This window comes from Antrostomus carolinensis, unplaced genomic scaffold, assembly GCF_000700745.2.
Source record: "Antrostomus carolinensis isolate BGI_N321 unplaced genomic scaffold, ASM70074v2 scaffold29981, whole genome shotgun sequence".
In the NCBI taxonomy this organism is placed as follows: domain Eukaryota; kingdom Metazoa; phylum Chordata; class Aves; order Caprimulgiformes; family Caprimulgidae; genus Antrostomus; species Antrostomus carolinensis.
This window is the reverse complement of record NW_010293952.1, coordinates 1,160-17,988: the sequence shown is the minus strand read 5'-3', so window position 1 is coordinate 17,988 and position 16,829 is coordinate 1,160. Positions and strand designations below refer to the sequence as shown.

At 37.9% G+C, this 16,829-nt stretch overlaps 1 protein-coding gene across 1 annotated transcript; it reads right to left on the bottom strand.

Annotated features, from left to right (window-relative positions):
* Nucleotides 1-194: 194 nt before the first annotated feature.
* CPAP (centrosome assembly and centriole elongation protein) lies at nt 195-16,628 on the bottom strand. The gene is made up of 16 exons (XM_029087342.1): nt 16,251-16,628; nt 14,069-14,192; nt 12,955-13,251; nt 11,658-11,802; nt 10,057-10,162; nt 8,139-9,753; nt 6,526-6,658; nt 5,513-5,678; nt 4,303-4,542; nt 3,586-3,685; nt 2,528-2,622; nt 1,702-1,800; nt 1,452-1,592; nt 1,257-1,341; nt 1,015-1,135; nt 195-387 (listed from the first exon to the last, which is right to left on the bottom strand). Exons 1-16 carry the CDS (start codon nt 16,626-16,628, stop codon nt 195-197), a joined length of 4,038 nt encoding a protein of 1,345 aa, XP_028943175.1.
* Nucleotides 16,629-16,829: the final 201 nt, after the last annotated feature.

Genomic DNA, 16,829 nt, shown 5'->3' with positions numbered 1-16,829 from the left:
TCATTAAAAGTAGAAATGGGAAAAAATTAGAAAAGGCTCTGATGTAGTAACACCCACTGAAAAATAAATTTATTTCAGGAAAACTATAAATAATCTATACACAACCAGCTTAAAGAGATTTTGCTTCTTGTTTACAGGAATGTACATTATTTTTGCTGATGTGCTAATAACACTTGGAAAAGTTTGGACACTGCCTACAACTTGGTGTCCATGATAATATTGCCATCCTTGTCCTTTACTCTCACTCTCCCAGAGACGTACTTTGTTTCCTGCTGTCCATTCACGTACACAGTCTTGACAGTCCCATCTGGATACTCCCGTCTCTTGAACTGTGATGTGTGTAGTTCTCTCTGGCCATTATTGAACTCTATAGTTTTGCTTCCATCTCTGCATTAAATAAATATAAGTTTAGGGGTTTTTTTAAGTCATTGTAAGGACTATACATAGACTTAAGCTTAATCTCAGAAAAAAAAAAAAAAAACACCACTAAATATGCAAGTCTAAATGAAGGAAGACCTTAAAAAATACAGTATTTGTGAAAATCCTGTTTTGTTAAATATTATCCCAGCTGGTTGGTACTCAAAACGCTGTTTCTGCAAAACTGACGTGACTTCTTTATACTTGAGAGCCTCTACCCCCCTTTCTCCCCCCTAAATCTATTGCTGCAACAGTCCAAGTTTAAAATTAATGTTTTGAGTGCTCTCAGTGGCAATGTCAGGCCTGCTTCCCACACTAGCTCGGTTCTCGCGTGTTCTCTAGAATTATGCACAAATCTGAAAAATCTCTCAGGTTAGGGTATGAGAAAATCCAAAGCAGCATTCAGTCTTTATGCTTCCTGCAAGCTACCAAACAAAGAAACAAAAAAATTTCAAACAGTAGAAACATGTTCAAAGTACAGTATATGCAAATATCAACCTATAGATCTGCCACCATAAACTGCATCCATCTGTGAGTCCTGACTGCTCCTGTCCCAGCAACAGGCTGGGGTACCTGAGCTGAGAAGGTAAAGCTTACCGCTGAATACGAACGATAGTACCATCTGGAAAGATACTTTCTTCTTGCCCATCCATAAATAAATTTTTGATAGTTTGATCAGGGAAAGTAATTTCTTTCTTGCCATCAGGATAATGCTTCTCTGAAATGCATTTTGAAGCAATATGCTTATTACGCAAATACGGGGGGGCGTATATATATTTTTATATATATATATATGGCCAGCAGTTTTGAGGGCTGGTTGGGTTGGATGATTTCTTTACCTATTTGTCCATTTGAAAACTGCAGGACCTCTAAGCCATCAGCGTATGTAGTGTGTGTAGTCTTAGCGTCCGCATAATAATAAATCTGCAGAAAACAGATTTAACATAACTAGTGAGAATTTTTTTAATGTGTGTGTACACATGTGTGCATAAATAAGTATTTATAGAAAAATACAGAGGATGTAGAATACATACCACGGTTTGATCAGGCATAACCTGCTTCACATCCCCATTGAAGAAGGTTATGGTTATGGTCTTCCCATCAGAACCCACTTTCTTCCATGTCCCATTTGGGAAAAATATGAGGTGACAGCCATTCTTCAAAACCTTTTCAACCTAATGAATACGTAACAGAGAGGTCAGTGTTGAACCATCACTCCCACACACTCACTCCTTTCACAACAGCCGTCTCGTGGAATGTTGGAGTGCAGAGCCCTCATTTTACCTTTCCATCAGGGTAAGCAGTTTCTCTCGCTATCTCTTCGCTGTCTGTACATGCAGGTCCAGATGGTAGTGACACATGAGCTTCATTAGGAGACGTGTCCTGAAATTACAACAATAATCCAAGCATAAATTCAAATTGAGCTTTGTCTTTACACAGGTTTTTTTCCTAGGCTGACAGGTATTTTAGGAAACAAGGTGCATCAGGGGAAGGAGGCAAGTCTAGGCAGGCATAAACACAGTCTGGGTTTTATGCAACTCCTACTATAACTGAAGCAGTCAGACAGACTGAGACTCGGCAGTAATTGGGTATCTGTGGTCAGCTGTAGTCAAAACCAAAGTGAAATTCAGTGTTGTGTTGTGTTGTAGCATGGTGCTCAACTGCCTTGGGTCCTTATCAAGGTATGAAACATTTGTTGATAAAGTTTCATAAAACCTGAATGCTACCCACAGCAATTAATGTAAGAATTAATTGAACTTGTTTACAAGCTTCTTGCACAGTTGCGCTGCAAAGAGCATATGAACATCCATCTTTTTCCCCCTCTCTCAAAAGGTAAAACATTTTGCAAAATTCAAGGGGGTGAAATTACTATTTTATTTTCTCAGTCAAAGGATGTTGCAACTGCTAGACACAGGTAAAACACTCTGCACTGACTACTACATAGCCATTTTCTGGTATGACAATAAAATTGCAGTTGAAGAATATAAGAAGCTGAGTCAACAGCTTCATCAGTCACCCTCCAGATACTCATTTAAGTACAAGTAACTATTGTTTTATTTTAGGCTTTTTCCTCCCCCTTAAAAAAATCAAATTGAGATACAGGACTTACTACCATAAAAGTTCTAGAAGAATCTTCCAGTGCTGTCGTTTTCTCATTGTTTCTGTCATTAGCAGATGCTGATGCAGGTGTTCTAGAAAGCTTTCCTACTCAGATACATGTAATGAAGGTAATTGAGACAGTAAAATTTAAGTACAGTTTAAGTGTTATATATGAGGTCAAGTTGTACAGGACACCTATATTTAAGTACAGTAGAAACTGAAAGCAGTATATTTATGAAAAGAATCAGCATAAGCCAGCTCCCTCAGGTATGTCATTGCTTCACCTGTCAGCAAGAAGCTACAGCTGAAGAATCATTGCAACAGGCATAATACCTGCACTTTCCTACTTCATTTCTGTAGATTTACAAAGGATTTTTCCCCCCTGGGGATCTAGACATTTTTAGTTATGCCTTATAATGAACAAACGAAGACTGATGTAAGCTTTTAACAGGAACTGACTGGCAGACCTTTCCCCGTCTCTCCTAGCACATTGGGAAAGATTACCAAAATAAAACCAGCAATTCTGGAATGCACACCTCTAAGATAATATGATGGTTGTTGAGCTGTCAGAGGTGGCAGAAAAGTACCCTCCAGTTACTTTCCATATGTGATTATTCATTAGGAAAGGGTATATCTACCAACAACATCTGCTCCTCACTGTGAACAAGGAACACCTGCTACAGCATTGCCCATATCTGTATGCAGATACTGATAGCAGAAGGTCCTGAAGAGACACAGCAGTTCTGATGCTATCAACACAGTCATCTAACCAACATCCACAGCTTGGAGAACATCAGTGGTGACTGCCATTTGGGATTACAGAACACAGCTGCTGCTATGCTCCAGATCACCAAACATGACCAGAAGCATTTTCGCTCTGAGAACGGTCTCATCACAGCTTTCTCCGGAACCTTGCCCTGGGAGGTATTTACCCGTAGGCTCAAGTCCATTACAACTGTTCTCTTCACTTTTGAGGTGGTGATGCACTCTTTTTCGTGGAAGCAAAAATCCACATTAATTTGCTTTTAAAGAGTTAAGAGAATTCTCTGAGTAAACAAACATGAATACCTTTTGCCTGTGAATAACTTTTGCCATTTATCTTGCTGCACTTCTGTACTGGAAGAAGCAGAGATGCAGTTTGACTTTTTGGGCCTCTATTTGGTAAACACTAAAGGAAAGAAAGTTATTTGTGGTTTAAGTGACATTTATTCATAACTGTTCATACAGCAGCAACAAAATGTATACACCATGTGACATGAAATTGAATGGAAGCTTTCTGCACAAAATGCACATTTTTGAGATTTAGTCAGCAGAAGGGCTGGTGCAATGTAGCCCAAGCTACACTTTGGAACTCTCCCTCTGTCTGCTGCCTCCCTACCAACAACTGCAGGATATTTTATTGCCACAAGCAATCCAGAATAATAGAGTTTCAAAACTAAATATAACTGCTTCTGCTAAAGGTGAACTGTGTGGTCTGCCTGGCTGATCCTTAAGGTGCAGAGGTTCACAGGTTAGATCCCATCTATGATTTTTCTCTTACAATTGCATCATTTTGAATTTCTAAGATGAGTTCCTCAACGGAATGGATGCTGCACACTGTGAAGATTCAGATTTGGAGAGAATGCGACATTAACAAAATTCTGTGTCTGTCACCACTAGTGGAGTCCCAAGATGAGTAAATTAAAAGTAAACATCTAAATTGTAGCTACTGGATTCCAAGTTTATGATCCAAACCTCAAGAGCATTCACACAGATTAATTTAAAACACCAAGATTAATAACTTACAGATTCTGCTCTTTTTAGAGTCATCCCAGAATTTTCTGTTTTCTTCTTGCTTCCAGCAGCTTCTACTTTCTTCCAGGCTTCTAGACGAAACCTCTCCATAATTTTGACTTCCTCTTTTAGCTCCATATTCTCATTTACTAAAGCTTCTATTTGATCTTTCAGGCGTCGATAGGTGGTTGACCATTTTGCCTCTTTTCGTTTTAAATCTTCCTGTAACTCTGCAATCTGCTGTTTTAAAGCCTTAGAAAAATGCATGTTTATAAACTGAAGAGCTTTCCTTTCTTAATATATTAAAAGATTTCAATGTTCTAATAGAATTACAAGCATAAAAAAAAAGCACAAGAGTAGCAAAAAAAGAAGATGAGCTTAATGGGACAGAGAGTGAAAGGTTTTCTTCCCTGAAAGAGCTATTATTTACTTTACCAACTTTATAAGCTCAGCTTCAATCACAGAAAGTGTCTGTATTGCCCTCTTGGCATCCTTTACACTTCATAGATTGGGCAGTACAAATACACTTGAGAGAGAAACATGCAATCTTTAAGGCTACCCTTGAGGGGACACTTCCAAATCAGTAAAAAAGGGACGACACAATCACATAAAACACATGTGAATCTGACTAGTCAGTTCAGCAAGTGTTACTTCAATCTGTTGATGTAAGGAAAATTTGCAGGTAAAGAGGAGAGAAATCCATATGTGCTGTTTAATGTGACTTGTCATCTCAAGTGCCATATGTCCTGACAAGGAACAAACAGGTCTCTGACACCTAAAGACCTACAAGTAAGTAATAACAAAATCTAACTTTGAAAATTGTAGAAGACTACAAACATTTACTGTACAACACTTATAGACAGAATAAAACTCAAGTACAATTCTAGTTTGTAAGTTGATCCAGTACCATGAATAAAAACTTACAACTAATATTAACCACAGTCATTTTGTATCAAAGTTGAAGATCATTCTGCCATAGTCAAGAGCAGTTTTTAGGATGGAAACATGACAAACATATTTGGTCCTCAGGGGTTTTTGCCTTAAAACCACCAAACAACATTGTGAAGACTGTAGTTCCTTCCTCAATTAGGCCATACCTACTAAGAGTTCCCATCCTGAAATCACTTGCAATCTTTCAATTAAGTTAGAATTTAGTTCTTGACTGCCTTTAAATTAATCTAAACGTTCCTGCATGGACTGGAAGAATAATATATTTCTGTACCTGAATTTCATCCCGTTCTTTTTTATCTGGAATCGCTCTAGCTTCTGTGGTATATTTTTCAAAAACTTTACGCTCCTTTTGCAGTTTTTTAATTTCCTTTTTTTTATATTCTTCTATTTCAGCCAGTTCTTGGGCTTTCTGCTGTTGAAAGTCTGCAATTTCTTTCCTATAATTATGAAACAAAGTTGTTTTAGCCCAAAACTACTTCAAATCTGGATTTTAAGGAAGAAAAGGAAGACTGAATTTTATGGTCATTGATTCCAATCCAGCATCTGTTACCCCCAGGAAGATTTACCTATAAATGGTATTACTTATTTAAGGAGTAAGAATTGTCACACAGCTAGTGTTTGAAGTCCAACAATTTCTATTTTTATATCTTCTAGTCACAAAAGTTACCCTGAATTTAACAAAGCTTTGGCTAAAATCTTGCAACATTCTTCAAAGCAGTACACTATTCCCCCAAAAGTACCGGGGAAAAGAATCTGCTAACAGCAGGAGGTCACAAATTGACATTAGCCAACCACATGATGCTGTTTCCAAACAAAAGTGACTTTGGTAGGAATAGGTGTGCCAAGTTTAAGTCACCAGAGATAATTATTCTGCTCTATATGTCACTTGTAAGTATCTCCCCATTCAAATGAAAGTATTCTCAGTTTGTACACACAAACATTCAATCCAAAGGAAAAGCATCAATCATGTTAGCATGAAGATCAGTTTTGCAAGACCAATTTAGGACTGTGTTATCACTGAGAACAAAAGTATACAAACTCTCCCAAGTCTAGCCTTTAAGGATACCATATTAAACTGGCAGAGGTTCTTCATATTATCATTTGTGTGAGAGTAATAATTACAGTTTAATAAATACATAGAGCAACAACCAGTTTCTTGACCTATGTCTCCACTGTAACTGAAACACCCCAATTATTGACCTGTGCTGTTGGTAACTGGACATTATGATAGTCTGGAACATACTCTCTAAGTGAATGCACCAAAATGTTTCAATTAAAAATTACCTGATATTTGCCAAGGCACGTTCCCTTTCTTCACGGAGTTTAGTCAGAGTTGTGTTTTCAGCTCTAAATCTCTCTATTTCAGTTTCCAGTTCAGTGAGTCTCTCTCTCAGTACCTGGGATGGAACAGTGATTCCTGTCAAAGAACAGGCAAACGCAAGTTATCTAAGCAGCATCCAGACTGGAGTACACAATTATCATGCATCAGTTAAAAAATATTAAAAAAACAAAACCAAACCAAAACAAAACCAAGGGATACTATTTTAATGATAGTAGTAGTATTGCGAAATTTTTCTACTATTCAAATAACATGGAAGTGAAATTTTAAAGCACTCTGCACTATTTACTCAAGTACCTCAAATACTGAGTGTATCTATAATCTTTGTAGAACTAAATATATGTTAGGAATTAGAATGTGAAGGGCTCCACATCAAGCTAGAAAAATTAAATGGAAGTATACGGGCCATGCATCAAACTGGAAAGTTTATGGTTGAAGGCTTTCCAAGTTTTATTCACAAAAAGGTCTGCTCACACCCATCACCGATGTGAAATCTATTGCAGAGGCCGATAACAGGACTTGTGGGCAATTCTCTGCCATCCTAGTTTCCGGTTCAGTCACTACTTAACACTCCTAGGGTTTTAACAGTCCATGTCTGAGTATGCAAGAGAAGAACCTAAATACTTATGTTGCAGTGTAGATAGTTGCCTTATTCACCTTTAAATGCTCCGAGATTCAGTAAAGAAAACCCTACCCCCTTCCTGCAAACAACATCTAGCAGGCATTTTTAGACAACCCTACAAAAACAATTCTCCACAAAACAAAGCAGCTTTCATATGAATGTCTCATAAAAACCCTACACAAAATCCTAAATGTTCATTGCAGCAGGGTTTGAAACCAAGATCTCACCACCTTACAGAGAAGAGATTTATATGCTAGGCTATGCCACCACGCTTTGACTGAACAACCACATTTTTACTGATCTCACATAAATGCAACAGCTTCAACAGGAGCTTTTAGAAGTAGTCCTTCCCCAGACTATAGCCATAGGGTCAAAATCAGCCTGGGCAAAGCAGATAAATGAATCCATGTTTCCCATATTCTATGTGAATTCTCCAGATATTATACTGCTGTTGGACGATACAGACAGGGCTGCCACCTCCTTATAAGACAAACGAGCTAAGCTACCAGTGCAGAGTATTACCCTACTGTGGTGGAAATGCACACTGCCACTGGAAACGGAGGTACCACTTCATTTTTGGCATGGCTTTGACACTTGTCTTGATTTGGAAGCAGTGATCAAGCAGCTCCAGATAAAGTTAGTTCAATGAGCTGGTCTGACAGAAAACTAACCCCCAGGAAAAAAAAAATAAAAATTAAAAAAACAAAATTAAGTTTTCATCTATCGTACTCCTACTGCAAGCTGCACAACTGTTAGATCTGACATCAGACATGCAACCAGGAGAGGAGATGAAAGGCAAGAACAGGGCTGCTCCCTGCAGCACAGGTCTGTACTTACACCCTTTGGTGTAATGTCAGGTTGCAGCTTAAGCATTAGAAGGAAAGACTTGTAATAAATGTTGTCTTCAACATTTCCTACCAGCTGCTGTTCTCTCACCTCCTGGCTCCTGTTCCACATGTGATTTGATTTCACACTCTGAATGACAGCCTGACTTCTGTTTTGGTTTCAGTGAAGGAAACAGTTTCAGCATCAGGTTTGATACAGGGGGTCTGTTTGAATCACTATCTACTGTAGACTCTTTGGACATTTCATCTCCCCTCTTTGAGGCAACTTTTCTCTTTATTGCTTTATCTGGGCCAGTTGTATCATTCTTACTGGAAAAATCCGTCTGTAAAGGTATTTTAGTGTATTTTTCAGGTAAATCACTGTTAATATAATTTTCATCAAGATCACTCCATGTTCTTTCATCATCAAACTCAAACTTACTCCTACTTATACAAGACATACTTCTCTGATGGTCTGAAGCTTTTCTAATCCTTTGCTTTGACAATGCACTGCAATCTTTGTCTGACAAGCCAAGGTCAGCATCTCTGTTTTTGCTTTCTTTGTTGATGTCTGTAATAGAACCTCCATAATCAAAAAATTCTTCATCACTTTCTCTGTGGTTCATAAAGGATGTCTTAGCATCTTCATTTTCATGCTTTAATGTGGTCTCAAATTCACTCTCAGAATCTGTAGTAGTATCACCATTGCCCTCATCCTTATCTGCACTTACAATCCATTGATTACTTTTTAAAGCAGGAGCTACTATCATGGAAGAAGCTGAAAATACCACACTGTCCATTTTATTCAATGGATCCTTCATTCTAAAAGCTGTTCCTGAATTTGAGACTGTATGCACAGCTGCTCTATCATTTGTATCTCCCTGTGTCATACAGTCTGCCTTTTTATTTCTCTTATTTTTAAGTTCAACAGCCAGTGCCTTTACTTGCTGCTGTTTTGCCTTGATAGGGGTAGAAGACATTCTACGTCCTTTTAAAGTTTGCTGATCTTGATTTAAGATCCTTTGCACAAATGAGGAATTACTTGAGAAAGATATTTCATCTGCAGCTTGTTCTAGAAACAAAAATTCATCTAATTCTAGATTCTCTTTTTCTTTTTCTTTTTCCCAGTTTTCCAGCTTATTCTGAAATGAAACTTCAAAAGACAGTTCTGAATCTTTTACAGGGTGACTTGTAGGACATTTAGAATTAGAAAAAGCACTGGCCATCTCATGAGACAACCGGGGCTTTTCTGTGCTGGGTAATTTGTTTCCACTTTTGCCAGTGTTAGGCTTAGCAAATTCTACTACATTCTCTTTATTTTCTATTTTGTTGTTAGTTTCTGATGGGAAAGAATCTCTCAGCTGCCCATCATGACTTTTTCCTGGTTGCGTTCTTGTTTCTAACAGTGAGATGTTTTTTTCATTGTGATTCCTGATTACCAAGTTCTTCTGATGTTTTGCTTTATCAGGGTGGTTATAATTTTTACATGGCGCAAAAGGGTTCTCAGAAACCAGTTCTTTGCCAAGAGATGTAGCTTTCTTCTGTATTTGTGACCTGTCCACTTTAATAACATTTCTGTCATCTGAAGCCCTTTGTTGCAGTTTTGGGGTGTTATCTCCATGTTTTGTAGTTTTAGATTTGGCATTAGTGAATCTTGTTAAGCCTTCTCCTCTTTTCAGGAAGGGCCGTTTGATCACTGGTTTTTGAATGTCTGATCCATTTGTCTCCTGAAAAGCAGCAAGGAAAAATAAAACGCAAAATGTTGAAAAGCGCCGCACACAGTTTGAAGATTTCTTCAAATAAACACCAAAATATGAGTAAGAATTTATACAGTAGGTTTGTACTGGATTTCTAGAGACATCTTAAAAAAGTTAAATATTTGGGGCTTATTGTTTTATTTTTAAGACTGTTAATATGGCATCTGGTGTTAGCTTTTGATGCCAGAATATTCCTTGTACATTTTTTAAGTGCCTATCACATCTGGACACAAGAGATAAAGAGAAGAATTTTAAAAAAATAAATAAATAAACCTGTAATTTCTGGTTTTGCTCCAGACGCTGCTCTTCTAGTTGTATCTGTTCTTCCAGGAATTCTTCAAATGTCTGTTTCTTCTCCTGCATTGCAGCTTTAATAGGTCTAGCATAATTTTAAATAAATAAATAAAAATCAAGGCTTACATTTCTATATAAAATAACTGTGTTTAATGTCACTGCTATTCAAAGACCTAAGGTGTAATTATGTAAAAGATGACAAACTATGAGGTACTTTGGTCATTAAGTGTCAAAGTTAATATAAGAAATGCATTGTAACACTGGCTGTTTATCTTTTGAGAAATTGTTTATCAAATCCCTGCTATAGTTAATATCCATATCTAAAAGATACAGTAAGCAGGGTTTGCTGTTTCTTCTTTCACTGCTTTTCTCAATTACACTTTCTTCTGCCCAGACCACCAAACTTTAACTCGTATTTTAGTCCCACTGCCAATTTCTACAGTATCACCTTCCCACTTAGTAATGCTACTGAGATTGTGTTCCTTATCTCCCCCTTTGACGCTCCTCCTCCTTCACAGCTTCCTTCATAGCAGCCCATATGGTGCTGCGTTTTCGATTTGTGACTACAACAGTGTTGATAACACACCAGTGTTTTAGCTGTTACTGAACAGTGCCTGCACAGCATGAACAAAGAAAGCTTTGGTTTCTCATGCTGCCCTCCCACCCCCTCAGGTAGGCTGGGAGTGGGCAACAGGCTGAGAGGGGACACAGTGAGATACCATATAACATCATGTTCAGCAGTAAAAACTGGGGACTTGGTCTTCCAAAAGCAGCTGTTGCTCAGAGACCAAATGGGCATCAGTCTGCTTATGGGAGATGGAGAGTGACAGCCTTTGCATCACTTGGGGTTTTTTCTTCCCCTCTTTCCTTTACTTACTAAACTGCTTTTATCTCAACCCACAAGTTTTCTCCCATTCAGCTCTGGGGAACAGAGTGAACAAGCAACTGGGTGGGTGCTTAGTTGCTGGCTGGGCTCAACCTGCCACAGCCTGGAACAACTACTTCTTGTCTTTGTGATGACCTGGCAGACAAGGCAGAGCTTTAAAACAATGCCAACCACTACTTGTATTCTATCAACTCCACAAACAAAGGTTTTAAAATGCATGAGAAGGCTTCTGCCCCAAGCACTATTACTACTTCTTCGCCATATACAGCTGCTTAAACAAACGTCACTCGATAATAAACTAAAAAGTCACAGCCTTGAGCTCCCCCTTCACATTACTATTTTTGCAACATAGCAGTAGATAGGAGGTCATAACAAATCCAATTACAAACAGTAATCATAGTAGTAATTATATATTATATAATTACAAACAGTAATTATATACTAAGCCTATACTAGAACGTGTTTCTAAACTCTCATTGCCCCACATTGCACACACCTCTTCAGCCAATACACACCATCACATCTTTCACAGCACGAACAGTTTCAAGCCACAGACTCTCTTACTACAGGTCTCCACAGTACCTTGGTTGAGAAACCTATGCAAATTGAGAATACCAGACTCTTTCAATCAGGACTCAGAATTCAACTTGTATTATCTATTCGATAAAAACTGCATAATAATGGTTTGTGTTACCTTTCCTCTGTATTAGTCCATAAATGTTTTCCTCTGTTGGAATTTTCAGAGAGATTTGCACTTTCTGCACGTACAGGATCGATGTGATGATCTTCACTCTCCATTAATATTTCCATATTTTGTTCTGCACACCACATGTTTTTCCCTGTGAAATTAATAGAATTCTTTTTGTTTCCCACCCCAACAACAAATCAGTTTTTAGCTCACATTTTAAGCAGTATTCAGGTCAGATTAAAACCAGAAGGGAGTTTCATGGTAATGCAGTCTGAGTTACTATATAAAATAGTCCTAAAATTTCCCCAAATTAACTCTTATTCAAATTTGAGCTTTCTTTTTAAAGTAACACCCAATTGGATATTAAAATCTTCCACAGACCTTAAATAATCCATTCTGTTCTTCTTTGCTGTTGTTACTTTATGGCCTAAAAACAAACAAGCTAACAAATCTGGATGCCTGCTGTACTGAAGAGCTCTCTTATCAAGTTTCTGTTTCCCATGTATATATGTATAAATCAAGATCAATTTATCCCTTCACATCCTCTTAGACCAAGCCCTCTGATTAAGAGCTTTAAAGCTGGTATGAAGTATGACGAAATGCAAACCTCACACCTTTTCCCAAAAATCTCAACAGGTTTTCAGCAACCTTATTAAGCTGCGAGATTAAAACCAAAGCCACTATTCCAGTCAGAGCAGCACAGTAGTCACACTGGTGCCAATGGTAAAATTGAGAAGAGGAGGAAAGATAGAGAACTTCAGTGCACTGCGTCTGATGTACAAATAAATTTTAGTCATATGATGGGATCTCTTTGCTAACCCATCTTGACTTCTAATTCCAGTTCAGTCACTAATCCCCACAACAGAGCTGGTCTGAAGACATTCTGTATCCCTGTGTTATTTTCCATTTGCCATATGAAAATGTGGGTACAGGTCAGCTCAGACAGTTCAGCTACCCAATATCTGTCAGTACTTGCTATTTTCCTCAGTCTTTATCATACCTGTTTTAGGAAAAAAATACAATACTTAAGTCCTTTAGCAGTAAGTATTGTATTTTATTTTTTTTTTAAACAGACAAGCATTTCATACAGACAGAAGAACTTGATTTTTTTCCTCATGCTGCTTTTAACAAAACTCCCATGGACACCAACAGGAACACTCTGATGTCTGCAAGCTGTCAGTAAAACAACCAACAAATCAAGTAAACCAACACTTGTATAAAATCTTCACAATAAGTAGTAGAAAATTACAAGGGGGAAAAAAAACCCACCACACACTGAGTTATCTTTCTATAAATGACTAACCAGTAACATATATGTCTTCCTCGTTTTTCAAACAATTCTGCATTTTCAGAGGCACAGCCAGACCTTGTTTCTCACAGGCAGACACTCCTGAAAGACTGTTCTTCAAAGATGAGGTGCATTCTTTGTTGTTTAACTTTTGTGAAAAATCACTGTCCTGTGTTTGTGGAGAAACAATCGGAGCATAAGCTCTGTCTTCAAAGTGATTCTGATACCCAGGTGATGGCACTTGGTGTAAAGTTGTTAAGCTCACTGACGGCCCAGGTCTTGTCTTTGGACTTTCAGCCATGAGAGTACAGCCTTGAAATTAGAAGAAAAAAGTGGCTGTGTCATTGTATTTGTATTACAACACCACTGTTCCACGGGAGAAAAGAAATGGCACTGAAGGGCAAGATTGACCACCCTGCCTCCATTCTTATGTTATGGATCAACAATTAGGCAACCTGGATGTTGTTCTCCTAAGGCTAAGCCCTAAATTCATTTTCTCAGATAGTCAGGGTGAAAGAAAGATAACCATTTAAGTCAGGTTGGACTGATACTGCCAACAGGAGAAAATACTCCTACTCAACTCTAAAAGCTTTTTCCAGCTCAGCACTGTCCCCTCACTTTGCACACAGCAAAAGAGACTGGAAAACTGATACAGGTTACAAATGGTTGTTTTTCAAACACAGATCAGCTCCCCGGTCTAGTTCAATTCGTCACCTGAACAAATTTGTGCTGCATGAGGACGAACAAGGAGGGACCACTTCATCTGAATACTGTGGTAGCTTAAAGCAATCAAAAGCGTTGTGAGAAACAGTTAAACAGAAAGGAAAGCAACTGTTTGTTTTGCAATGTCTTTTATATTTAAAGTATGTTATTCAAAACAAGGGCCCCCATTGTAGTGCATATTGATCAAGTTACAATTACAGCTGGCCTTTTATCAAAACAGGATTAGTATTCCTTCCAAAGTAGCGCTCAACTTTCAGGCACTGAAGTGATGCAGCATCTATCTTTGACTAATCAAGTAGTCTTTAAAATGAAGAACACTGAACACACTTTCAGATTTTATCTGGAAAATGAGATTAAATTCTTCAGTTTACTATAAGAATGTCATATGCTTTCTATCTCAACTTACCAAGAACTGCTGTCTGGCCAGATACCATGCTAAGCAGCTTCTGCTGCTCTTCCATTAGCCTTTGAAGTTGCTCCATCTGTTGTTTCTTTAGCTGCTCCTGTTTCTGTTGTTGCAATTCCTTCAGCTTTTCAGACAAAAAAAAAGTATTAGAGGCTAGGTTTACTTAGAAAGTACCACAGGATTAGTGTCACCAAGACAATGAGTATTTCTTGTTTTAAAGATGTTCCATTAGGTAAGCATAATATGAAAGAAATTAAGAATATGAAACGCTATGCTAAACAAAATTTTCAATTTTTTCTATCCATGAATGCACATGCTATTTCCAGTTTGCCCAATTAACAGTTCCACTAGTCTTTAACTGACCAATCTACAAACAATAGGAATCAGAACACTAATTTATACTACATGGGAAAAACATTCAAATTCTGCTCTTTTAACATTAACTTCTACTATACCATGTTTTTATTAAAATGTTAAATACTTGGCAATAATTAAAGCTTTAGAAAAAGTGTGATTTGTTGGGTTTTTTTGTCCTCTTCAAGATCTCAGTCACAGTGAATAGCACTGATACAAAGGACCAAGAGAGAGGAAAAAGAGCACCAGAGAACATTAAGTCTCATGAACCTGCCTGAAAAGAAGAATTAAAATACTGATTAAGTTCAGTAAACCAGTCTTCATTTTCTTGTGTAGCAGGAGTCCCTGAACACGCCTCAAGACCACCCTCAAGGACCATATGAAGGCAGGGTATTCTCTACCCTACATTGTTCTATAAAGCACAGCAGTGGGTGGTGGGCCTTCATGCCCATCTCTGTATCTCCAACACATATGCATGTGCTGGTTCAGCTCCTCCAAAGGAAAGACAGGAGGCCTGATGAAATCCTTCTAAGGACCAACAATTGGACCACATCTGTCAGCCAACAGGTAAGAAAAATTTCCCTTGAATTCTCATTGTAGTCCCTTACAATTCAGTGAAAACAGAAGTAAGGTACTATGCAAGTAGAAGCTGTGAGCTAATGATCAAGATCCAAAGACCATGTAAGTCTCATCTCCAACCCCTTCACTTAATTTATTAAAGAAATCATACTTCTACCCGTTCTGATAATAATATTCTCAGAAAACCAAACATCTCATACATCCAAAACTACATTCAACATTACAAGCATCAGATTTATTTCTTTATAAAATATTAGATTGTCAATAACTTTCTAAGACAGGTGACTTAACAATTCCTCCTAAGATACTGTTAAACCAGCTAATATCTGTCGTTTAGCCACTGTTTGATACTGCTGGCAATACTGAAAAAGTGAATAAATATTTTCCTATCATGTAAAATAGAGGAGAAAACTTTTATAGCACCAGAAAAGTTGTGGAATTCTACTCTAGACTCATACACACACCCTACTTGAGTGAACAGACAGGCATTTGTGCTGAGGTAGCTGCTAGGAGAACGGACAAGGAGGTAAGTGAGTTCTTAACCCTTAACAGCAAGAGCTATTAAAGTGCCTCTGAACACTTTCTGCTAACACAATTTATATCTAGTAATTGGGAAGAGCTACGAGCGAACACAGAGCCAGTTACAGTGGATTAACTGACATGCTTGCACTGGAAAAACACAGTAACATCACAGCATTGTGACTCCAAATCTTTTTGTCCCAAGGTCTTGGATACTTCATCGCATTCAACACTAACATCTCTCTTCGTCTAAACAGAACCAGGTATATGGGTGTACCTATCTACTTTGAGAACTAACATATGTTGTTGCTCTTCATGGGAACATACAACTTCACCATGTTGTGAATATCTGTGGTGAAGTACTACCACTGTAATGACCAGCACCCCATTTTCACAGCTTGAAGTGAAGAAACAATGGAACATTGTAAAACTGCGAGTACCTTTCCAGGTAAAAAGATTTTGAGAACAAGTACACTGACACTGAATGCAATTTCATTTTAAACTGGAACCTGCTCCAGCTGGAAATGATGGAAGTTAGACTCAATAACTGCACATCACGAGGACGACACCGGTTTTTATGCATGCAAAACGGTGACTTAGGACTTGGTCTTTAAGCTTGCTGTGTTCTATGCATTGCAAAGAGTTTGCTTCCTTCCAGGTACAACAAGGCATATGCAAGAACAAAATATATCTTAATCGATCTACATAAAGGAATTCTTAGAACTTTTACCTGTTCAAGCTTTTGTAAGAGAGGATCACTGTGATCACAGTTATTTTGACCATCCACTTCACCACGGACAAAGTCTGGTTTAGAAGATTCTACGTTACACACTGCTGCTGGGAAGGACATTTCAGTGCTGTACTGCTGAAGGGCACAAGAGCTGCCAGACTCTTCACACAAGGAATCTTCACTTATGGAACAGCTGTCTGAAAGATGCAACACTTCAGCAGGGGAAGCTGTGATGTTTTCAGGTCCAGATAATAAATTTTCTTTGTTGATTTTCAAACCAGTAAAACTAGGATCTAATAAGACTCCAGCACGGGAACTATCGGACATCCAATGTGCAATTATGTTTTGTTCACTACCTGGATCTTCAACAGTTGGCATCTTGTAAACTGTATTCCAATTTATTTGCTGATATAGCAATAACATAACAATATTATGTTATGTAGCATTAAGACAGTAAAACTTTCAACATTCCAGGTATTTGGTAAGGATGGTTACCTACTTTTAGCACCTAAAAATTAAGCAGATAAACAAAGTAAGAAATCTAAAATAACAGATTCCTAGTAAAAGAAACTTGCTCTC

Coding starts and splice junctions, on each gene's coding strand:
- CPAP (XM_029087342.1), bottom strand. CDS start 16,628: ATGCCAACTGTTGAAGATCCAGGTAGTGAACAAAACATAATTGCACAT. Junction 9,754..10,056: donor AGCAAAACCAGAAATTACAG/GTTTATTTATTT, acceptor GCTGCTTTTCAG/GAGACAAATGGATCAGACAT. Junction 1,342..1,451: donor TTATGCCTGATCAAACCGTG/GTATGTATTCTA, acceptor TGTTTTCTGCAG/ATTTATTATTATGCGGACGC.